The 25,275-nt window shown below is 42.5% G+C and overlaps 2 protein-coding genes across 7 annotated transcripts; one reads left to right on the top strand and one right to left on the bottom strand.

Annotated features, from left to right (window-relative positions):
* Nucleotides 1-207: 207 nt before the first annotated feature.
* On the bottom strand, nt 208-9,524 carry DCLRE1B (DNA cross-link repair 1B). Of its 3 annotated transcripts, XM_069944793.1 has the most exons (6): nt 9,410-9,524; nt 5,863-6,079; nt 5,358-5,523; nt 3,685-3,864; nt 2,067-2,537; nt 208-1,970 (listed from the first exon to the last, which is right to left on the bottom strand). In XM_069944793.1, exons 2-6 carry the CDS (start codon nt 6,049-6,051, stop codon nt 1,570-1,572), a joined length of 1,407 nt encoding a protein of 468 aa, XP_069800894.1. In that variant the 5' UTR covers nt 6,052-6,079; nt 9,410-9,524; the 3' UTR covers nt 208-1,569. The 3 variants fall into 3 exon arrangements, with proteins under 3 accessions (XP_069800894.1, XP_069800893.1, XP_069800895.1); XM_069944792.1 differs by having other exon boundaries at nt 208-2,537; XM_069944794.1 differs by having other exon boundaries at nt 208-2,537; nt 5,863-5,950.
* AP4B1 (adaptor related protein complex 4 subunit beta 1) lies at nt 9,190-24,047 on the top strand. Of its 4 annotated transcripts, none has more exons than XM_069944789.1 (11): nt 9,190-9,454; nt 11,729-11,904; nt 13,821-14,045; nt 14,904-15,034; nt 16,379-16,526; nt 18,123-18,619; nt 19,461-19,544; nt 21,255-21,358; nt 21,442-21,649; nt 23,012-23,293; nt 23,410-24,047. In XM_069944789.1, the coding sequence occupies exons 2-11, from the start codon at nt 11,789-11,791 to the stop codon at nt 23,826-23,828; spliced, it is 2,214 nt and encodes a 737-aa protein (XP_069800890.1). In that variant the 5' UTR covers nt 9,190-9,454; nt 11,729-11,788; the 3' UTR covers nt 23,829-24,047. The 4 variants fall into 4 exon arrangements, with proteins under 4 accessions (XP_069800890.1, XP_069800889.1, XP_069800892.1 ...); XM_069944788.1 differs by having other exon boundaries at nt 9,191-9,454; nt 23,407-24,047; XM_069944791.1 differs by lacking the exon at nt 9,190-9,454 and having other exon boundaries at nt 11,819-11,904; nt 13,942-14,045; nt 23,407-24,047.
* Nucleotides 24,048-25,275: the final 1,228 nt, after the last annotated feature.

Below are 25,275 nucleotides of genomic sequence, written 5' to 3'. Positions count from 1 at the left end.
TATTCTAGGGGATATCTATCAGCAATACCATCCTAATGTCCTTGCTTCCCCTCCCATCCCTGCTTGGGGCTCAGCCTTTAGCTGCATGTCAGTTACACAAGGATGAGGAAGAAAGAGGGAACAAGAAGGTATTCGAGAGCTTATTATCCTTCACATGTCAGTAGTTTTAGATAATGTATGTAGATCCACGATAGAAGAAAACTGGAACCAGGAATATTAAATCTTTATTTTATATAGCAATTTCCATAATTTAATTATTGATATAAAACGTAAAAACACTGTGTGCATTGACATAGGTATAGATAAAAGTAATGTGATCGGACAATGAATGTATAACAGGCACAAAAGACTCAATTCAATGACTGTCAGAGATGAGCCAATCTCGAGAACGCTCAAATTACTGGTGGCTGAAGAAGCTGGATGCGGCCATAGGCTGTATCCATGTTTTCCAGGACTCCCTAGGGCAGCGTTCAACTTCTGCAGCCACCACTATTCAAATACTGTATACTCTGCTTTGTACGAACTTGAGCATGTTCATGTTTAATGACCATCTTTAAAGGGGTTAAGTAGCATTTAATTTATTTTTATATATTGCTGCATAACATGTTTAATGTTTACCAACAGTGCAGCAATACAGTATATGAAAAAATAAAACACTGGATAACCCATTCTCTTAGAGGAAATCAAACTCTGTTCTTATGTACACATGGGAACAAAAAGTGACTTGTAGGAGACAGGTGATAAAATGGAAATCAGTGCACATTCAGTTTCAGAATCCATGTGGGTTGTGTCTGTGTGAACACATCCGTAGCAAAATTGGAAGCTTTTGTCTTTTTCGCACTAACAAAAACTATAAATACTGTATATGAAAAAAACCTGGACGGATCTTTAGTGCCAACGGTCCAGAACACCATAGGTTCTGCTGCAGAACATAATGGTCCAGGACAGTTTCCAAAGTGCAGAATTAAATAAAGGATGCAGATTAACAAAGAAACGCCCCCTCGAGTCCGGAGTTCAGATGTATTCTCTTTTACGCACATTCTTACTAGATTATTGCTATATTTGCTAACAGGTATTGCATGTAGCCAAGAAATGACATGTAAGCAGCCAGAGGAAATGATCAGTGCAGGAAAGTCTATTCTCCTAATAAAAAAATGTGGCTATCTTTTAAAGGGGTTGGCAACTTTATAGTAAAACAGTTCAGTGTACAGTATTAGTAAGTGTACTGACTGTATATACTGACAGCAGCTTCCTGTGTGCCTCATTGAACTAATATCATATTCTTTTCCTCCAGGGCTGCCCTGCTCTGTGGTGAGTCTGTCCATAAGATGGCTGAGCACAGAGGAGCATGTGACCATGCGCCGCCCCCTAGGTTCCACCATTAGGCTGCCACCAGTATAAGGTGTATGGAGGCCTCGGGTTTGATGGATTTTCAAAGCCCAACCCTTTTGTTCTGGAAGCGATAAGCCGACAGTTATTGCACATGTAAATAAGTACATAATTTGTAATCCAAAGCACTTATAGGGGATACAAACCCTTTTAGCAAGCAATCCTTGTACCTGGCACCTTTTATGTATGAGAACTTTTGAAATATCTTTCTACCTGATGATAAAAGTTCTTAGAATCAAGTTTTTTCTGCTTCTTGCAGGGCAATATTGAAAGACCGTCATTTCCCGCTTGACTCATTTCTTTACAGAAAATCGAGGAGTCTGAGATTACGGTCTCATTCGTGTTGTTCGGAGACGAGATTGCTGAAGGCATCTCAAACTCGTTCTTAGAGATTTCACAGATGTCAGAGGACGGAGATGAAAGTGGGTTGTCATTTGTATCAGATGTAAGAACGGTCGACTCAGTCAATGGTATCGGTGCTCGTTCACATTGTAGACAACAACGGTCAGCGTTATTCTCCTCTTTCTCCTGCTTTACCGACTTTAGTGTTTCTTCTAAGCTTTCACCACTGCTATCAAGGTCTGTAATACATTGTAAATTCACTTCATTGGAATCAAATTCAACCCCTCGGGGAATCGGCCTACATGACACTTTAAGCCTGAGAGTGTCCACTTTACCTGATACATTCTGAGTCTTCATAAAGGATTTTACAGAATCGGGGATCTTTGTGCAATAAGAAGCTTTCTCAGAGCTCAAGTATTGCTTGAAATGAGATAGGCATTGTTTCTTTTTAACCACGGGAATAATAGAAGAGGGTTTTATTCGAGAAACAAACTCAATAAGCTCGTCATAGGATGAGTGATCAGAATAGGGAACCACATGGATATCTCTGTGCCAGACCTTTACTTTCCGGCTGGTTGGAAGAATGCCTATGGTGGGATGGATAGAATTCCAGTTTACCATGTTGGAGTAATTCACTTCAGATTGCTCCACAACACGTAGTCTGCCATCTCCGCTCGATGCCGAAAAAACATCTTCGATTTCTAGAAGAGTGAGCAATTCCAATCTCTGGGGACTTACAACAACCCAGGACTGGAAGGTTTTTGCCAAGTCTACCAACAGAGATTCTTTTCCTATACTATACAGGCCTGCAATAGATAGAACATAAGTAAAAGTTACACACAATGCAACAGGGTAGGTAAAAATCACTCCCCTACGGATAAAGACTGGAAAAAAGTTATTTTACATACTTTTTCCCAAGGAGATTTCCCTAAAAAGGTGGGTTCACTATATCATATACAATCTTTTATCCTCAACTGTACAGACTCATAAGTCACTATCTTACTGAAAGATTTGAAACAAGTTTCAAAAGAGTTTGTAAGGCCATATTACACGTCCTGATATCCTGGGTAACTGAGTGCCTATTTGTTAGATTGGCACTTGCTCACAGAGCCTAATGGATTATCAAGCAGCAAGGACTGCATATATATAAATGTATCATTAGAGATGTCCATGAAGCCCTTGCTTTAAAGAGAATGTACTAGTAGTACATCCCTCAGTTTTTTTTTATTTTATATGAATAGATCGGTGCAGTGGTCCTTTTTTTTGAACCATGGCCAGGTTCCTGAGCACGGCACCAGTTTATGTTCAGGCACCGGCCCGGCATGAAGCAGTGGGGGCGGGCCGCCAGTGTGACAATCTCCCCTCCCCCCTTGTGACACGGCTCCATTGATTCTAATGGAACTGTGACACAGAGCGGAGGGGTTTACTCACATTTCATGCCAGGCTGGTGCTTGGCTATAAACTGTGCAGTGCTTGGGAACCTGGCCGTGGTTCAAAAAAAGGACCACGGCATCGGAATCCCCATGCCAGCACCAGTATATTCATATAAAGGAACACAAAGCAATGTACTACTGGTCCATTCGCTTTAAAGGTGTATTATAATAAAGATGTACTTACCTGCCCACATTCAGAAGTGCAGAAGGCAGCTGCGGTAAGCGTGGAATCACAGAACACCGGGGGAACGTTGACAAGTAGGTATACATCTTTATTATTTTATTTACCCTTGCATCAGCCATGCATTGCAACATTCATGCATGCTAGTGGTGCCAGACTGTGTCCCTCCAGCTATTGCAAAGCTACAACTCCCAACATGCCTGGACAGCCAGACATAATGGGAATTGTAGTTGTGAAACAGTTGGAGGGCACAGTGAAGTGAAATCTACACCAGCTCTGAGCTGGGCATAGATTTCAGCTATAATTTATGCCAGTTTACCTATGTGCCATCCTACTTACCAATCACTATGTCATGATATGGATGCTTCTCAATTATTTCCTTTATTTGTTCAGTTGCCTCCTGGCGAGAGGGTAGCCTTTGTTCAGGATCACAATTTGTGTTGTCCAAATACAGAACATCAATCTTTAGGTTTCTCAGTGGAGGACATGCAAGCATTAAGGGGTCATATCGAAAATCACCTTCAATAAAAAAAAAAAAAAAAAGAAGGAGGAAAGCTGTCACTTGGAGATCAAACTTATTAATAGAAAACAATGTATAGTGTACTGATTTTATGTTAATATTTATATATGTTCAGAAAGCATAGGTTTTAGGTATGTGCCCAGGGAGGGGGTGGATAGGAAAATAAAACATGTACTCACCTCCCTGCTCCCACACCTCAGCCGTGGCTGGAACCAACATGACACTGAATGCAGAAGCAGCCACAGCGCAAGGACTGAGTGACATAGTACCGGCATGGCAGCAAGGGAGGTGAGTGCATGGGAAACGACAATCTTGGTAAATTACTCCCATAGGATAAACCTTTATGGAGCAATTAGAATGGACAAACAGGTGCACTCGGCTGAGCACTACTCTCCCTGGCTTGCTGTTGGAAACTGGCTCGGTGCTTTTACACAAACAAGCAAAACTGGCACTAGTTTGCAGCTCCTTTACACGGCACAAAAAAAAAATTGAACAGACGGGCAACACAAGTGATCCTTGTAACGTTCGTACGGTCGTGGAAACGAACAGCACAGCTCCCTGTACATATCCCTGCTTTCAGTTTCTAGATCACACAAGCAGTGCATACTGCGCTGCTTGTGATTTGACATCCTACAATCAGCTGTCGACCACACAGGTGTACACAGGGGTTTGTGCAGCCGATAGTAGAGGGAAACTGACTGCACAGATATGTACAGTATATATCCCTGCTCTCAGTTTCCAGATCACACAATACCAGTTTCCAGATCAGTGCATACTTACCTTCTGCACTGCTTGTGATTAGATATCCTATCCAGCCTCCTTTGGCTGTCATTCACTCTGGATGAAGATACAGCGGCGGTCAAAGCTGGAGAGACGAGAGCGGGATGCCAGATCACACAGCAGCTCAGAAGATAAGTATGCACCGATAGTGTGATCAGGAAACTGAGAGCAGGGATATATACATATCTGTGCAGTCAGTTTCCCTCTACTATTGGCTGCACAAACCCCTGTGTACACAGTGATATGTGTTGTGGACAGCTGATTGCTGTCACTTTTATACAGGCCAATTATCGGCCGAAGGAGCGTTTCTAGCAAAGATTCTGGCTGATAGTCAGTAGCTTTACAGTCTCCTGCAGTAAGCCAGGATATATAAATGTGCCAGGAAGGTCAGAAGGGGCTCATTCTATGCTTAATACATAAGTCCCTATGACATAGATCCATAAGTAACAGCAACCAAAAGCGGGTAACTTCACATAGTAAAACACTTTATTCCTCCATGCGCACACATACAAAGTTTCAAGGGGGTTTAACATAGTATCAGTGTGCCACGGAGGATGTATTATTCACCTTTGGATACTGTTACTTATGGATCTGTGTACCGTTGGGGTACAAGAACACAGAAACCAGTAACCTTGCATTCAAATGGATATGACTTGGTCCAAGAGGGTGCGAGTTTCTTAAAGTGACATTTTAAAAAATTCTTCACATTTACCTGTATACAAGACAGTACCAAAGTATCCCTGAAACAGGAACATAACAGAACCGGGGCAATGGTTGGCATCTATTAGAGTCACCGATACGGTCTCCGTTCCACAGTCATCCAAAGGCAGCATGTGGCAGGCTCCCACTTCCAGTGGATTGATCCATTTGCTCTTTACCTAGGAGGAATAAAGGGGAGGTCTATAAATAAATGACTTCATACAATTACACACACTAATGTATATAGTGCATCTGTATCATTACAGAAGCAAGAGGAGAGGCATCCTGGGACTTCAGCCTTAAAGATCTTACCTGAGGTGATACATTATAGAACAAACAGCAGCTGAGTGACAGTAGGATGATGTAAGGGGGGGTCAGCAACTACAGTATAAAGGCCCTATTACACAAAGCAATTATCAGATGGATTTGGCCGATAATCGCTTTGTGTAATAAAAGGCAATGACCTGACAGGTCGGCGCTTGATCGGCTTGTGTAATAAGGGCTTAAGTCTTAAATACCTGCAACTTATATTGAAGGATCTTGGCCGTGACTGGTGAACTGTAGAGGGGATTTTTCCATGTGGAAGACAATCCGCTTGTATGGTCGCTGTGCATGTGAGATAGAAAAAAGAGCCGGATGTGACTGCATTTCCTGATCTGCCAAAAATCGACGGCAATGGGCGTGTTGGGAATAAGCGTCCCATTCATGATAACCCTCCAGGTAGCAAACGACGATCTGGAAAGGATAAAAGAAATACATTGTTCCTTCTAATATGAATTGCGGCAAGCTTTAGTAGACATGCAGAGTTGTGTTCCCTACTGAAGTTGTAGAAGTATTTCAACCCCCCCCCCCCAAAAAAAAAAAAAAAAAAAACACTTAAAGTGTCACTGTCGTTTAATTTTTTTTTTTTTTTTTTTTTGGCAGAAATCAATAGTACAGGCGATTTTAAGATACTTTGTAATTGGGTTTATTAGCTGAAAAATGCATATTTATCATGAAAAAGCAGTTTGAATCTCACCCCCCTGTCTTCATTGTTCTCTATAGAGAGGGGAGGGGTGGAGGGGGATGAGGCACCAAAAGAGGACAACAAAGAGTTAATTTACAGCACTGACCTCTCTGACCTCTGAATAGAGGCTTTCACACAGGTCCTGCTGTGTAATCCTTTGTTCTCTGCTGGCGACTAATCTCCCTCCTCCCCCCTCCCCTCTCCATAGGTTACACAGGGCTCGACTGATGTTAAAGAGTTGAGATTTCCTGATAATGAGCAGTAAGGGGGGGGGGGGGGCTGGGGAAAGTCTTTTTGAATGCAGATAATGGCATATTTGCCTAATAAACCCGATTACAAAGTTTCTTAAAATCCCCTGTGCTATTGATTTCTGGGGAAAAAAACACGACAGTGACACTTTAAAGGGGTACTGGTGTTAGAATGTTATATAGATTTGTAATTTACTTCTGTTCAAAAATATCATGTTTTCCTGTACTTATCAGCTGCTGTAGGAAGTGGTGTATTCTTTCCAGTCTGACACGGTGCTCTCTGCTGCCACCTCTGTCCGTGTCAGGAACTGTCCAGAGCAGCAGCAAATCTCCATAGAAAACCTTTCCTGCTCTGGACAGTTCTTGTCATGGACAGAGGTGGCAGCAGAGAACACTGTGTCAGACTGGAAAGAATACACCAATTCCTGCAAGACATACAGCAGCTGATAAGTACTGGAAGACTTGAATTGTTTACAGTGAAACGGTCAGCTGCAATTCAGGTTCCATACTGCAGGCAGATAACTGTTAGGGCCATAAGACACATGGTAACTTTCAAATATCCAGCTGTGCTTCCAAAACATAGAAAAATTAATGTATTCTATTGAACAAAGAGTCAAAGAGGCGTTTCTGAGCTCCTGCAGTGCAAAAACTGTAATATCTCCTTACCCCCCTCCCATACCTGACCCTGCTTGGGACTCCAGGTGTCAATGAAGCAGGGAGGGGGAGAGAGGAGACATCCCAGCTTGCAGCTATTCAGGAGCTCGGGAACGCCTCTTTGACTCTTAGGGCCCTATTCCACCGGACGATTATCATTCAGATTATCGTTAAATCGTTTGACTCTAAACGATAATCGTTCGCTTGAAATGCAGTTAACAATTAACGACCAAACGAGAAATTGTTCATCACTTTATAAGACCTGGACCTATTTTTATCGTTGCTCGTTGGCAAAACTTTTGCAAACCGTTCGCATTGAATAAGACGTCGTTCGGTCGTTCGCAGTAGATACGAACGCAAGAAATAGCGAAGAAAAACGATCGCAAATACGATCATAAGTAACGATTATCGTTCCATGGAAATGAGTGAACATTTTCAGGTCTTTCGCAATAGCGGTCGTTTGAGACCATTAATCGTTAACGATTATCTGAACCATAATCGTCCGGTGGAATAGGGCCCTAAAGTGACTGTACCACCAGGCCCAGGCTGAAGCACTGGAGACGGGCCGACCCACCCTTAGTGGGAAGAAAACCCAGCCCCTCCATGACGTGACTCCATTAGAATCAATGGAACCCTATCATAGGGGGGAGGGGGTTTCCTCCCACTAAGGGTGGGTCGGCCTGCCTCCAGTGCTTCAGCCTGGGCCTGGTGGTACAGTCACTTTAAAGGAGAAGTCCGGCCAAAATTTATTTTTGATATGTTATCACTTATGGAAAGTTATACAATTTTCTAATGTACATTAATTATGGGAAATGCTCCTATACTGCTATTTCCCTTAATTTAGTGTATAAGGAAGTGTTAGAATTCTCTCAAAAGCAGTGACGTCACGACGAACGGTGTAATTTCTATGGAGTGTCCAGCAGGGGGCGCTCTATATATATAGAAGTCAATGAGTACCATTGACTTCTATATATAGTGCGCCCCTGCGGAACACTCCATTGGAATTACAATGGATGTGTGTATGTAATGTTATGCACTGTACTTTGCGATTGAATACATTTATGGAATACTTTGGGGAGCAAGTGTCATCTACCTCCCCCCTCCCTGCTCGGTGCTGGGCACATATACAAAGTACTACTCCCCCATTATCTGCAGATAATGGGGGAGTAGTACCTGTGCTATCTTATTGCCGCCCGCTCCACCGCCGCTCACAGAAGTGCCGCTCTTCATGCCCCCTCCTCCTCCCGGCTTCAAACACTATGGCCCCGCTGACTCCCCGCCGCCTGCCCGTGCCCGTTACATTATATATAAAGAAATTAATAAAAATTGATTAAAAAACAATAATAACAAGTTATTAATATCAAATACGGTATTGATAAAAACTAGAGATCATGGCGGAAAAAAAGACCCCCTATACAGCCCCGTAGGTGCTGGAACACTCTTTTAAAGGTCAAGTGGAGAATGGAGCCCACCCTTTGGGCAGCCTGTTAACTAATCTATAGGTTTGTAGGAAAAGTTCCAGGATAACTTCACATCTGTTCATACAAATCTCATCTCATATAAAGTAGTCAAGGGGGCGGTCCTACTCAGCGACGGACAGCTGTCCAATCTGGGAAACCTGACAGTCCCACCACCAATCAGATAGATAGCCTAAACGCTTTAGGGTACAAACACACACACCGTATACGCAGCAGATACGCAGCAGATTTGATGGTGCAGATTTGATGCTGTGTTCAGTTATTTAGATGTAATCTGCTGCGTATCTGCTGCGTATTTGCTGCGTATCGCAGCAGTAAATACGCAGCGTATGCACCTAAGAAGCCCCTTGAAGGGCCCGTATGATGCCAGTCACGTGTCTCACGCATCCTCGGAGTCACATGACTTCAGACATACGCTACAGCCCGGACGCCTCCATATAGTAGGACAGCGGCAGCCAATCACATCACGTCTTTCATATTTTAACATCCCTTATAGCTGCGCTCTGATTGGTCACTCCCTGAATGAGAGTTTCTACATCTCTCCCAATCAGTGAAGCCATTAGCTACAGCCCACACAGGGACGGCACAGCTTTACTCCTAACCGGCCTGCCATAGACTTCACGCATGCGCCAATCAGCTCCACATCGATGTTTGCAGTACTCTGCTGCTTACGTCTTACCATCCCGGAAGTGCGGCGGCTATGCCGGTAGATCGGCCATCCTCGGTAAGACCGTCCGTTTCTACAGAACTGTCATACCGTTTCCGTGTTTTTTTTTCTTCCTGTCTTCCGTGTGTGAGGAGCGGGCGGGACAGGGCGGGGCTTCTGCTTAGTTGCTCCCGCCAAAAGTGTTAACTCTTTACGGGTGTGTCCAGTCATGTGACCCCCAGCACATCATATACAGGGGGGCTAGCAGCAGCAGTATGAGAGAGCCCTTATCCATGGCTGGGATGTCTCCTCACTATACCACATCCCTGTAATGGCAGCCACCCAGCTTTCCCGGGATCAGATGCAGTGATCGCAGTGATATAGGGGAGGGGGAGGCTCTCCGTCATGTTTAGGAGCTCTGCTACTATATTACACAATACAATGGGCCGGATTTATCACTCACTGAAGTATATTCTGCCCTCAGCTTCCTGCATTGTTCCCTGCCTCACCCCCAGGTTTGATTGGCAGCTGTAGTGTCCAATCAGGAGAGGGCTGTGGGAAGGATCCGCCTCGTGGACTTCTGTGGTTGTGGGACCAGGACCTTAAAGGGGTACTCCGGCGCTGATTTAAAAAAAAAAACAATCATAAACATAGTTTTCCCACTTACCATCCCTCCTGAGTCTGTCTCCGTTTGAATTTCCCGCTGTTTGCAGGTCCCTGAACCTCCAGTTGGTGTCTTAATTTTTTCTTCACTTCCTGGTATGGGGTTTCCCATGATGCACTTTGTCTCCTGTGATGACTAAGGGGCCTATTCCATGGGGCGATAATTGGCCCGATTAGGCAAATTATCACTCCATGGAATAAAGAGAACGATTAGCCGATGAACGTGTCAGCGGCTGATCATTCATTTAGGTTCAAACCCAAAATCATCAGTCGCCACCCGTGCATCGCTACGTGGAATAGCGGGCGCGGCGGGCGACCGATGATTTCAAAACATCATACATTACCTGTCCAGGTGCAGGTCTTCTCCTTCTCCCGGTCCCGCGCCGCAGCAGCTTTGGAGCGCCCTGTCTGAGCTGACAGAGTGCTCAGCCAATCACTGGCAGTGATTGGCTGAGCGATCTGTCAGTTTAGACAGGCCACTCCGAAGCTGCTGCGGCGCGGGACCGGGAGAAGGAGAAGACCTGCACCTGGACAGGTAATGTATGAAACAAGGGCTGCAAGGACATCGGTAACAATGTCCCTGCAGCCCTCGCTAACGATTGTCGGGCCGTGGAATAGGCCCAGTAAACGAGCGACGATCTAGCAGATTGGTGCTCGTTTACATTGTTGATCGGGCCCCCATCGGCCCGTGGAATGGGACCTTAACTGACTGTAAAACTGTTAGATTGCTTACATCTGGCTCAGCCAATCAGAGCTGAGCAACCTGAGTCATCTGACAAAGAGAGGCTGGCCTAACAGGGCTTAGACCCGCCTCCCTCTTGATGATGTCATTGTCACAAAATGGCTGCCACAGAGCAGCCCGGGGGTCAACAGTCATTAGGGAAGAATGAGTTTACTTCACTTTCTGGTGGGGGGAAAAGATCGGGAAGGGGGGCAGATAGGTGATTGCCAAAGATTTGAAGCCAAAGCCAGGAATGGATTTGGAAAGAGGAGAAATCTCAGGCTTTATGACCTGATCTCTGTTTATAGTCTGTTTCTGGCTTTGGCTTCAAATCTTTGGCAGATAATCTGTCAGATAATCTTTCTGTTTAAATGGACCCTAATGTGTTTCAATTACTGGGTAAAAGCTTTTCTCTGGAGTACCTCTTTAAGGGTATGTTCACACTGAGTACTATAGGTGGAATTCTGTGGCGGAGAGAATCCTACCTGCCTCAGTGTCTCTATGGGATGGCTAGTGCGCCTACGCTCCCACCACTCAAAGAATTTACATCAGCGATGGAAGCGGAGGCGCGCGAGCCATCCCATGAAGACACTGTGTGACCCTGAGGCAGGTGGGATCCCGTGGCGGAGAGCTTGACCGTGGAATTCTGCCTGTAGTACTCAGTGTGAACATACCCTCAATCATAATCTTTCTGTCTGTATGCAGGCAACAATCAAAAAATCGCCCGTGTGTTGTTGATCGCATCTTTTAAGCTGACCATACGATTATCGCTTTGTGTCAGGCTCATAATGTAAGTCTATGGAGTCCGACGTGCAACAGAGTGGTCACCTCCCAGCTCGTTTTCCAATCGGTACAGGTCAGAACACTCGGACCCGGACCGATCAAAACTTATCAAAAGTTTTCCCAAATGACAGTGACACTTTAAGCGTTGCCATTGATTCCAATACATTCATTGTTTTCTTTTTCAGTCTTAAGAAATTGCCTGTATCCGTCTGGCCTCTATCTTGTTTCCCAGCACCGTAGTCACAATGCCATACCTGGGGTCTGAAGATGCTGTGAGGGAGTTGAAGAAAGCGCTCTCTAATCCTCACATGATCCAAGGAGACAGACTGAGATACCGGAATGTCATCCACAAGGTGATCCGGTAAGGAAGACGCCACCGACTGTGACTGGTCACTTCGATTGTACAGAGAATCGCTATTATATCATCCTAATATTCATTGCTTTTCAGATGTTGTAGCTTTTGTCTTTTTTAGGTGTAGAAGGGACAAAGGAAACTTTAGTAAACATTGAGCTAAGTGTTTGGTGCAAAAAAATTAAAATAAATCCAGCCTCTATAAGTAATAATGTAATTGCCCCTTTAAAATATATTGATTTTAGCCCCAGGGTGGCATGCAGTATACTGAATATTGCCATTTTCCATTATCATACTAATGGTCAGACAGATAATATATTATTTTTATGGTTATTTACTTTTATAGCCCCTTGGTTTCAGGGCGCTGAACATATGATAAAGTACATATCATATCATATAACACAAACAAACGCCCAATGAACATAACAGGGATAGAGGGGACTTTTTTACATGGGTTAGGAAGGTGAGGGAAGGTGTCTCTGCGGTGTTTTGGTTGATCTCCCTGAGGTCAACCAGCGTCCTTTTGCATGCACTTACTAGTCATTGCTCCCACTAGCCAGAAACCTACTCCACACTGATGAGGGGCAAAAACCCCGAAACAGTTGTCTGTGGATGGATACCTTGCTGAGGTGGTTTCCTTGACTAGAGAACGCCTTTGGCTTGGTTGTTCCTTCCCAGAGGGAAGGTCTGGCTAGTTCACTGACGTCGAGACATGTGATGGTGTCTCTGCAGTGTTCTTTTGCGTATTTAAATTTCCCAGGGGGCAATGTTCTAGAATACACTGACGGTGAGAGTGATGGTGTCTCTGCAGTGTTTTGGTTGATCTCCCTGAGGTCAACCAGCGTCCTTTTGTAGGAAGGTGAGGGAGACAGATCATGTGTAAAGAGTTAAGCCAGGAACCGTTCATAGTACAATATGGTGGTATCAGGGCTACTTTAAAGTGAATGTACCACTGCTACATCACTCTTCTAATATTTACATTGATAGGGCGGTGCCGCACTCCTGATGATGACGTGGTCGTCCTAAGATGGTGGCCGGGGTTGACAGTGATTCCATAAGTATACAGCATCACACTTCGGGGTCCACGGTCGGGTGGGAACATGGGGAAGGGGGCCATTTACTTAAATAACACACAACACAATGTTGTATAACTTTGTAATGTGTGCTGTTTAGTGAAAAAATGTCTTACACCGTACTACCCCTTTAAGGTACCTACAAACCTTCAATAACTGGCAGACAAACCAACATTCAGTGGATAGTTATCCCACCCATCCTATCAATGCACATGAATGTCCAGTTTCATTATATATATATATATATATATATATATATAAACATTTTTTTTTAAGTTTTATGTAGGCAGCTGATAAGGGGTTCTTGGCACAGAGGATACTGGTTGGACAGAGAAATGCCCTAGATCCAGGGGATTATATAGGATTGCTGGGAGGTGGGAATTAAAGTTATACTGATATTAGCTGACTAAACACAGAGAATACAAAGTCTTTTATTTTTTTTATCAGCAACACTGTTCTGCTGAAATTAGGGGAAATCCATTGTGTGTGTGTGTGTGTGTGGGGGGGGGGGGGGGGGGGGGGGCATGTTATCATGTTAAGCTTTTTGCATTTGGATCCCAGTGCTCTAGTGACTGGGCTGATCACTTCAGCTCCCAGTCATTTCATAAATATTGTGCTGGCAGTGTCTAGGCTGTGTTTCCTTTTCCTCATGGGGCTTTTATTAGCAGTGTTTGTCAGATGGGAGATCTTTGTATGGTCAGTGGTGAGCATCTATGAAGAGATGTAATAAGTAGGCTACATTAACCTTATTACTTATTGTGACACATCCAGAGATTGCATGAATCACAGGCAGGATTGAAATTATGATAGCAATGTGTTAATAATAAACTGTGCAGTGTTCTTTTTTTCAAGGCACATGACTCATGGAGATGATGTATCCAGCGTCTTTATGGAGATGGTTAAAGCCAGCGCTACTGTAGATATTGTGCAAAAGAAACTGGTGTACTTATATATGTGTACATATGCCTCGCAGAAACCAGATTTGGCTCTATTAACAATCAACACGCTATGTAAAGACTGCACAGACCCCAACCCTATGGTGAGAGGATTGGCACTGCGGAGTATGTGCAACCTCAGGTCAGTGGTTTATTAAACCATTTAAATATATTACTTAACACTGAAAGACACGTATAAAAGAGTTCTTGTGTTCACCATTCATCTTGGAACTTTTGTCCCAGGGCTGCCACTATGCAACTTTTTTTTTTTTTTTTACTATTATATTGACATCTATTTGCTAGACCTAGCACAGGGATGATTGAGGCCCCCTACACACATTAGGAAAATCTATCCGGATAGATTTACTGACTCGCAGGGTTCTATTTGAAACTAACACGCTTTACATTTTTTCCTGAAGAGTAGAAAAATAGGGCCAAAAATTCTGGACATGCCCTATAATTTTTGGCACAGATGCCTTATAGAACCCTATGCGAATCCCGAAAATGTCCATGATTTCAGATGCTGATGCTGGCCCTTTAACTCTATGTGCTCCTAATCAGGAGCACATACAGTTAAATGCGAGTTTATTAGGCCCGGAGCCATTTCACTCCAGTTAAGTCATCTGATTCTAGTTCGAATAACAGTAAAACGTCACGGAGGGCGTTACGGAATTGTTTAGTAAATACGTACTTCCTGAAACAGCCAGGGCTGGAGAGGCCGCAGAACCTCTGTAAGATTTGCCATTTCAAGCAATTTCTGGATTGCTGCTTTTCATTATAAGGCTCACAGGGAATTGTGCAGGATCTATAAAAGGAACATCACATTGTCTAAAGCAGCAGAAAATATACAACTCTTCTTGTTATCCCACAATGGATACAAATCATCCAGGGTCTACTGTCCAAAGCACTAGACCTAAGTGACCTTCAATAAACATAAAAAGCATTTGTTAAATTTGGTGACTTCTTATTTTTACCATAAAACTTATTTTTTCTTTCCCAGAATGCCAGGCATCCAGGAATACATACAACAGCCTGTTCAGAATGGACTACGAGACAAAGCATCCTATGTAAGGAGAGTGGCCGTGCTGGGATGTGCCAAGATGCACAGGCAACAATCGGATGTGGAAATTGGTAAGCTATTAGTAATATTCATTTAACCCTTTATGCGTTTTAGTTTTTTCTTCCTTGTGCTTAAAAGGCCATAGCACTTGCACTTTTTTCACCTAGAGACCCACATGAGCCCTTATTTTTTGCGTCACTAATTGTACTTTGCAGTGACAGGCTGAATTTTTTGCATAAAGTACACTGCAAAACCAGAAAAAAATTCAATGTGTGGTGAAATTGAAAAAAAAACAAACACTTATTTTATTTTTTTGTTTTTTTTTTTGTTATATATGTTCCTTAAGTTGTTATATATATAGTTGTATAACTTTTATTTTATGTGATGGCTTTTAAAAAATTCAAACCATTTTTAGGGTATGTTCACACGTATCGGATCCGAAGCAGATTTCATCTAAATAACTGAACACAGCATCAAATCTGCACCATCAAATCTGCTGCGGATCCTTTACGTGTGAACGAACCCTTAACAAATATATGTTCCTTAAAATCACTCTATTCCTAGGCTTATAGCGCTTTTATCCTTTGGTCTATGGGGCTGTGTGAGGTGCTTTTTTTTTGCGCCATGATGTGTTCTTTCTATTGGTACCTTGATTGCGCATATGCGACTTTTTGATCGCTTTTTATTACAATTTTTTTGTATTTGATGCAACCAAAAATGCGTAATTTTGCACTTTGGGATTTTTTTGCGCTTACGCTGTTTACCGTGCGAGATTAGGAATAAAATAAATTAATAGGGCGATTACGCACGCGGCAATACCAAACATGTTTATTTATTTTTATTTATAAAATGGGACAAGGGGGGTGATTCAAACTTTTATTAGGGGAGGGTTTTTGTTTATTAATAATAAAACATTTTTTCTTACACTTATACTAGAAGCCCCCCTGGGGGACTTCTAGTATAGCCACACTGATAGTATAGTAATACTCAAAGGAAATAGTCCAGCACCAGGATTAGCAGGTAAAAGCAGTCCTTTATTTTCAAAACTTCACATAACAGGAAAATACATGCAACAAAAATAAAATACTATTAGTATGTTAAAATTAAATCATGTCTAGAATTAAGCCCATAGGGAACTCTACTTCCCAACCTAAAGATCCAAAAAGATTCTGTGTTCTCAACTTTGGCAGCTGCATCTGAATACTTAATTAGCGGGCACGGCGATTGGACCGTGCACGCTAATAGCCGCGGTCCCGTGCTACGTATAGCACCCGGAATCGCGGCGGTTCAGAGCGGATGCAATAAATACATTAGCCAGCAAGATTCCAATTCCAGTGCACTTTCCAGATACAGTTACATATTTTTAAGTATTGTGTCAATCTATATATTCTAAACCGTGTCTGATCTTTTTTTAGACGGAGCTCTAGTAAATGAGTTGTACAGTCTACTGCGAGACCCTGACCCCATAGTGTTAGTGAACTGTTTACGGGCTCTAGAGGAAATATTGAAAGGAGAAGGTGGAGTAGTTATCAACAAGCCCATTGCTCATCATCTGCTAAACAGGTACATATTGCTTAGTTCAATGTTAACACTTTTCACCTCTACTGTAATAAAAACGTATTCATTGTAAAGCTGACATGTGTCATGAATGAAGTTACACATATGTGTCTTAGGGCCCTATTACACAGGGGGCGATTATCGTGTGAAAAATCGTTATCATTCGAATTTAAACGATAATCGTTCTGTGTAATTGCAGGCAACGATCGAAAAATCGTTCGTACGTCGTTGATCGTTGTTTGAGGGTCCTATTAGACAAGGCGATTTTTAGCAATTAACGCCTAACAATAAACAATAGTAAACAAGATTGTTTATCATTAACCAGAAATCGTTCACCATATTACACAGAACGATGGTCATTAGTTATGATTGTTACTATGATTGTTTACTTCTTCAGATCCCAGCAAAACAAAGAACAATGTGCAATTACACTGAACGATTAGTGAAGAAATGCGGAACTTGAGCGAACAAATGTGGAATTACAGCGAACGATTAACAATGATTTTAGGTTCAGATCTAAATCAACGATTAACGACATACCAACAATTTTTCAATTGTTGCCTGCAATTACACAGAACGATTATCATTTAAATTGTAACGATTTAATGATTTTTTTTACACGATAATAGTCCCATGTAATAGGGCCCTTAGATCTGAACCTAAAATTATTGTTAATCGTTCGCTGTAATTCCACATTTGTTCGCTCAAGTTCCACATTTTTTGACTAATCGTTCAGTGTAATTGCACATTGTTTATTGTTTTGCTGGGATCAGAAGGAATAAACGATCATAGTAACGATCCCAATAACGATCCGAACTAACGACTATCGTTCTGTGTAATATGGTGAACGATTTCAGGTTAACGATAAACAATCTCGGTTGCAATCATTTGTCATTAGTGGTTTATTGTTAAAAATCGATTCGGGTAACAGGACCCTTAAAATCAGTGTGAACCTGTGAATGCATTTTTTTTTTTTTTTTGCCTTTTACTGGCAAAGGCGAAAAGCTTTCACCTTGACAAGTACAGTCCATCAAAGAGTTTGTCTTTAGCCCTTATCTCTCCTCTCCTTAGCCAACTTCTAAGCTGCTTTATGCCCAGAAGTTCCTTCATCAGAGATGTTAAAGTGACTCTGTACCCACAATCTGACCCCCCCCCCCCCCAAACCGCTTGTACCTTTGCATAGCTGCTTTTAATCATAAAAAAATCATAAAAAATTCCTAATGATGAAGAGGGTGGGGAGGAGGGACTTAGGGGTGGTGCAAAGTAAGGGCACATATACGCCCGTAGGGCATGAGGCTGCAATTTTAAAATTCTTTTTTTATGACAATAACTGCATCTCCTGCCGAACGGACCACAGGACAGATCTTGGATTAAAGCAGCTATCCGAAGGTACAAGTGGTTTGGGGGGGTCAGATTGTGGGTCACTTTAAAGGAGCCTAGTACTTTTCTCCCAGCTTTAAGGGGGCTGGCTGTGTCGCTGGGGCTGGGACTAGTTTGTGACCGCTGCACATGAGCAAAACCACAACGGCATACTTTGTCCAATAGTTCTTAATGATGTTGATGATATCAGTTAATATCAATTAATTTGAGTGTTTTATGTAGGATGGCTGATTTGGATCAGTGGGGACAAAGCGAAGTTTTAATATTCCTTCTGCGCTACAAACCCCGGAGTGAAGAGGAGATATTTGATATACTTAACATACTAGACACCTACCTAAAGAGCACTCATGTCAGCGTGGTCATGGGGGCCACCAAGCTCTTCCTGGTTTTAGCAAAAGACTTTCCTCACGTACAGTCAGATGTCCTCGCCCGACTGAAAAGTCCTCTGCTGGCAGCCTGTACTTCTGAGAGTCGAGAGATGTGCTTTGCAGCATTGTGTCATGTTAGAGAGATCCTCCGCAGTTCCCCAGGACATTTTAGCAACCATTACAAAAAGTTTTTTTGTTCTTACAATGATCCTCATTACATCAAGAACCAGAAGATAGACATCCTTTGTGAACTGGTCAATGATGAAAACGTACAGTGCATATTAGAAGAACTTCGTGTCTGCTGCACAGATGTATCTACACAGCTCGCCCACACGGCAGTTTTTGCAATAGGTAATATACTATGATTCTCCTGTGCTCCTGATTCTTCTCAACACAGATGTTACAGCTGCAGCCAACCACTGTGTATACAGGGACTGGGAAGGAGACCTAGGACCTAGGAGACCCAGGATTGCTTAGTAGTACTACTTTTTTATTTTACATTCTGTGAAGTACCTAAAAACTTTTAAAGTGTGACTGTTTAATTTTTTTTGCAGAATTTAGTACAGACGATTTTAAGAAACTTTGTAATTATGTTTATTAGCCGAAAATGCATTTTTATCTTGAAAAAGCAGTTTGAAGCTCTCCCCCTGTCTTCATGGTTCTCTTATGGAGAGGGGAGGGGTTTGACAGAGATGAGGCACCAAAACAGGACAACAAAGAGGTAATTTACAGCTACATCACCTGGCTATCTCTTCTGACAGTCAGCACTGACCTCTCTGACCTCTGAATTGAGGCTTTCACACAGGTCCCACTATGTAATCCTTTATTTTCTGCTAGTGACTAATCTCCCTCCTGCCCCTCCCCTGTGCATAGGTTACACAGGGCCTGACTTTGTAAAAGAGTCGAGATTTCCTGTTAATGAGCAATGGATGAGAGAGAGGAGGGGGGGGGGGACCTGGGGAAAGACTTTTTGAATGCAGATAATGGCATATTTGCCTAATAAACCCTATTACAAAGTTTCTTAAAATCACCTGTACTATTGATTTCTGCAAAAAAAAAAAAAAACAACAACAGTGACACTTTGAGATATTCTTCACAGCTTTCTTGTGCTGTACCTCTTTTGAAACAGAGTTTGCTGTTAGAACAATGGACACAGAGGGAACCTCTAAAATATTTATTTTTTTATTTTTAGGGCGTATTGCAAGAACATACAGTGAAAAATGTGTGAAAATCTTAGCTGGGTTGCTTGAGTACAAACAAGAACATATTACTTCAGGTAAGTGTCTTTGTTGTTGTATAATAAGTCTGTTTCTGACAAATTCCTACTAAACCTTATATCCCATTATTATTCCAATAAAGAATAATTATCATCAGTAAAATCACTTTAGATATGTAATCCCTATAAAGTAGTGACACTCTGCAATTTAGCTTCCAAACTGCTGACACTGTTAGGATCCTATTAGATGAAGTGATTTTTAACAATAAATGATTGCAAACAAGAGCTACCTAAATTTGCACAGAACGATAGTCATTAGTTACGGTCGTTACTACGATCACTTACTCCATGTGATCCCAGCAAATGAAGGAACAGTGAGGAATTACACTGAACGATTAGTGAACCAATGTGGAATTACAGCGAAAAAGATGGGATCAACGACATATGAACAATTTTTCGATCATTGATTGCATTCACACGAAATTATTATTGTTTACATTCGAAAGATATAAGGATTTTTTGCACAATAATCGGCCCATGTGATAGGGCCCTAAGGGCTGGAATCTTTCTCGCTCCCTCCCCTCTCCTGACCCTGCTTAATTGACAGTCAGGACTTGTTTCCATATGACTTACAATCAAGCAGGGATGGTAGAGAGAACAAGGAGGCGTCACTGTTCGCAGCACAAGAGTAACCGAAAATAATACAATATTGTTTTGTTCAATCTTCAGTTTTCTTCCGGACATTCTTCTGACATTAGAATAAGTCCATTGATCAGCGACCCTTCACTAGTATTTTAGTATTTATAACTTAAGTTATTATTTCATTCAAAAAAAGCAACCAGTCCCCTTTTTAGAGGTCTCTCATAAAGTTAGCATAAAGTTGAAGAAAGTTTTACAGCCTCTGCATGACTTTAAAGGACATTGCATCTCATTCTACCTTAAAGCGACTCTGTGCCCACAATCTGCCCCCACCTTACCGCTTGTACCTTCGGATAGCTGCTTTTATTCCAAGATCTGTCCTGGGGTCCATTGGGCAGGTGATGCAGTAATTGTCCTAAAAAACATTTTTAAACTTGCAGCCCTGTGTCATATTGGCGTGGCCTGAAGTGTCTGTGCCCTAGGCCTGCACCGCCTCTCTATCCCTCTTCACCATTAGGAATGCCCTGGGCAGGTTTTTTCTAATCATCACCTGTCTTAAAACTGCACATCCAGCACCTGTGCAGTGTTTAGACATGTGATGAATAGAAAAAATCTTGCCTGGGGCATTCCTAATGGTGAAGAGGGCGGGGAGGAGGGATAGAGAGGCAGTGCAAGTCTAATCCTCAGGCTACGCCAATTTCACACAGGGCTGCAAGTTTAAAAGTTGTTTTTTAGGTCAATAACTGTATCACCAGCAGAACGGACCCCAGGACAGATCTTGGATTAAAAGCAGTAATGCGACGGTATAAGCGGTTTGTGGGGGCAGATTGTGGGTACAGAGTCGCTTTAATACTTAGGAAAACTATCGGCAAGTTAGAAGCATCCAACCTGCAGATATGTCCCTATAGCGGAAGGGAAGAAAATTACTCAGCACTGTTCATGCAGTTTATTCCATATGCTAATGAGGTGGTTTGGCGCAGTGGGGGCAGGACTACCACCCTCAGTGTGCAAAGAAAAGCTAAAACCATAAAGGGTGTCTACACCTTATAACACTTTAGTTGAGGAAGAGTAAAGAAGTAGCGTTGACCAATTATTTATTGACTTGCTAAATGTTCTATTTGTTCTTTCTAGCTGTCATGCAGACCTTTCGGGACCTTGTTTGGCTGTGTCCACAGTGCACATCATCCGTATGTCAGGCAGCTCCTGGTTGTGAAGAGAACATCCAGGATCAGGAGGTAATAAACTGATCATTATTCAGTAATAATCCTCCTGTCACCCTTGTACATTTATGTTGGTTCTCACATACTGTTGTCTGTAGGGGAAGCAAGCACTGATATGGCTCCTGGGCACGCACGGGGATCTTATTCCAAACGCCCCCTACATCTTAGAGGACTATGCCGATAACGTTAAAGCAGAGATATCCCCAACAGTGAAGATGGAGCTCCTCACTGCTCTTGTTCGGCTCTTCCTTTCTCGGCCAGCTGAGTGTCAGGATATGCTTGGACGTCTGATTTATTATTGTATAGGTATTTACAAGTATTTCTTGTTGCTGTGCTTCTAGATGCTTATGTGTTATGCATGAGGCCAGTGAATCCTAGTTAGAAACTACCCGATTTATAAGACACACCCCTGGTTTAGACAACTGAAAATAGGAAAAATAGGGTAATCTTTTTCTTTCAAATTAACTGGTTTTTGAAAGTTACATTGATTTGTAAGTAACTTTTTAAAATTTTAAAATACTATTTAAAAATCTCAAGCCTTTCATTACTTATCAGCAGCTGTATGTCCTGCAGGAAGTGGTGTATTCTTTCCAGTCTGACACTGTGCTCTCTGCTGACATTTCTGTCTGTGACAGGAACTATTCAGAAAAGGAGATGATTTCTAATGGGGGATTTGCTACTACTCTGGACAGTTCCTGCCTTGGACAGAGGTGGTAGCAGAGAGCACTGTGTCAGACTGGAAAAAATCCACCACTTCCAGCAGGATATACAGAAGCTGATAAATATTGTAACAATGGGGATTTTTTAAATAGAAGTAATTTAGAAATCAAAATAATTTGAGAAACCAGTTGGTTTGAAAGAAAAAAAAATCACTGGAGTACCCACTCCATGATAGTTCATTATACCCACACTTACACAATACACATACCCTTATGCTGCATTCACTCTACACACCCAGTTCTGCTGCATGCACAATACTTATCTTGCTCTGCTACATCAAAACACACACACAGCTCTGCTACAATAACATACCCACTGAAACACAGTGCTACTACATCAATATACAGACACACACATACCCTTGTTACTTATGATAGGACGTTGATCCAGGGTTTATTCTGATTGCCGTTTTGGTCTACAAAAATATGGCCACTTTCCCCCTCTCTTGTTCAGGTTGTTAAGCTCCATTTACTTCAATGGAACTGAGTTTAAAACCCCACCCAATCTGGAGACAAGAGAGGGGGGAAAAGTGGCCATGTTTTTGTAGCGCTGGATAACCCATTTAACTCAATGGGCTCTTGTCTCTTTTCAACCTTTATTAACTATATCACCAACTATATTACATCACCATACACAAACAGCTCTGCTAAACACACACACACACACACACACTTTACAATAGACTGTCCCTACATACAGTACCTGAAGTGTAGACTGCTCAGCGTCATGTAACTAATCCTATGACTGTGACATCATGTAAGGTCCTGCAGGTCCTTCAGCCCCTGTTTTCGGTGAGTTTCCGGTTTCAGTGGGGCTTTACAGGTAAGATCACATCACATCCGGCTTCCTCTCCTGCCCAGTGCTGATCTCACTGACTCAGTCTACCAATCATATAAAATATATATTTATATGCCATTAGTCATTAATGCAGTGATTGTTTCTTTACAGAAGAAGAAACTAACATGGTTGTACGTGATCGAGGTCTCTTCTACTATAGACTTTTATCCTCTGGAATCAATGAGGTGAAGAAGGTGCTCAGTGGTCCAAAGTCTGATTCCTCATTGGGAGTCTTGGCAGACAGGACAGATCAACCAGTTAATAGCTGGGTAGCTGTCTTTAATACATTGGCTCCTTTATACGACAAGAGGCTTTGGGAGTCATTTAGAGCGAACTCAGGCAGATGTGAGCTACCTATTGTGAGAAACCCAGCTACCAAATCCTTCATAGAAGGTAAGGGTCTTTGTTCAGATCAAGATAGATTTTCCATTTTGCCCTATGACCCATATAGAAGTATATTGTCACGGTACTGAAGTTTTTTAGTAATCGTGGGTTTTATTTTACAGAAGATTTTCACACAGCATTGGATTCTGAAGCGCCCCAGGAGCCTGCCGCTGGGGTCACACTGGTCAGTGATGTCACATTGACCCCTGAGCTGTTTGAGAAAAAATGGGTATCTCTAACTACAGACCATTGCTGGGATATTGAATGGAGGAAAGATGCAGAACCAGATCTTCTACAGTCTTCTCTTCACGTGTTGAACATTTACACCATCGCCAAAAGCAAAGCTGGTATCCAGCCATGGAAGTCCTATTTATATGCACAGGACAGTAAAGAGAATGTCTTTCTTGTTGAGTTGATATTGTGTACTGATTCATATTCTCTGAAAGCTACTGTGAAACAGGACAAAGCAAATGAAGCTGCACTCAATGACTTTATATCACTTTTACAACAAGCAGTTTCTGCTGTGCTGGAACTCTCCAAGTGAACAGATCACCAATCCTGGACTGAGTGTGCAAATTCTGCAGTGTATATAGTAGTATTTTATTTACACTAAGAGTGATGATATTCCAACAAATACACCTATACCTTATGTAAGAATGTGTAATATGAACACAGCCATGGCTATGCATTACCAAAACTGTCAGCTCTCTCTGGTGGATTACACTTAATTAGTAGAGATGAGCAAACCGGGTTTGGGTTCGAGTCCATCTGAACCCGATCGTTCGGTATTTGATTAGCGGGGGCTGCTGAACTTGGATAAAGCCCTAAGGTTGTCTGGAAAACATGGATACAGCCAATGACTATATCCATGTTTTCCACATAGCCTTAGGGCTTTATCCAAGTTCAGCAGCCCCCGCTAATCAAATGCTGAAAGTTCGGATTCGGATGGACTCGAGCATGCTCAAGGTTCGCTCATCTCTATTAATTAGTAGTACAACTAGAGAAGCATCATCAACATGGACTTTACAAATCAGTACTGAGCAGTCTAAACTGTGACTCACACCCACTAATACTCCTAGTAAACGTGTGGCCTCTTTGCAGTCTTTTTGTGCCTTTCTGTTTGCTTCTAGACATCTATAGTCGATTACCGTGTGAATATAGTGCCAGATTTGGTTGGGGATTCTTTTGCCCAATGGTTGCATGTAAACCTCAAACAGCATTGGTGGTAGAAGCAAGCCCTGTGGTATAAGGAGAAAGGTGTTTGGTCTGGCAATCAGGAAAAGCAAACAGAGCCAATAAACAACAGTGCCAGTTAAATGCAGCTTAAAGTTCTGAGGCTGTGTTCACACACGGAGTTTCATTGCAGTACCGCAGCATCTTCACAGAAATTATGCAGTACCGTAATGAAACTGCAATTTACAAAGGCAGCCTAAAGGCCCTATTACACGGAACCATTATCGGCCGTATTTGTCCAATATCTGCTGTTACAGCCGATAATCGTCACGTGTAATAGAAAGCAATGATCAGCCGATGTGAACGATGGCGGATGAACGTTGCTGTTTTTTGTCTCTCAACATGTTGAAAGACAAACGACAAATATAGCAGTGATCTGCTGCCGTCACTCCGTGGAATAGGAGCGGCGGCAGTAGGCTGCCGCTATCCTCTATGGGCTGCCCGGATGATCTACCGATCACCCAGGCAGCCCCCCGCAGCTCCCTGACGCCCCCCTGCTATTACACAAGCCGGCAGCAAGCGGGGAAAGAGGAGCACCTCTCTGTCACCCTCTGTAATAGGTGACACACAGATTATATCTGACAAATTATTAAAGCCAAAGCCAAGAACAGTCAGAGATCAGGTCATAAAGGAAAGACAGAGATTTCTCCTCTTTTTAAATCCATTCCTGGCTTTGGCTTTAATAATCTGTCAGATAAATCTGTGTGTAAAAAGACCCTTAGTACTAGTTTTTGGCAGGCTCAGTGCCTTATATTTTC

This window comes from Dendropsophus ebraccatus, chromosome 11 (assembly GCF_027789765.1).
Source record: "Dendropsophus ebraccatus isolate aDenEbr1 chromosome 11, aDenEbr1.pat, whole genome shotgun sequence".
Classification (NCBI taxonomy): domain Eukaryota; kingdom Metazoa; phylum Chordata; class Amphibia; order Anura; family Hylidae; genus Dendropsophus; species Dendropsophus ebraccatus.
Note: the sequence above shows the minus strand (reverse complement) of the source record. Positions and strands in the feature narration are given on the sequence as shown.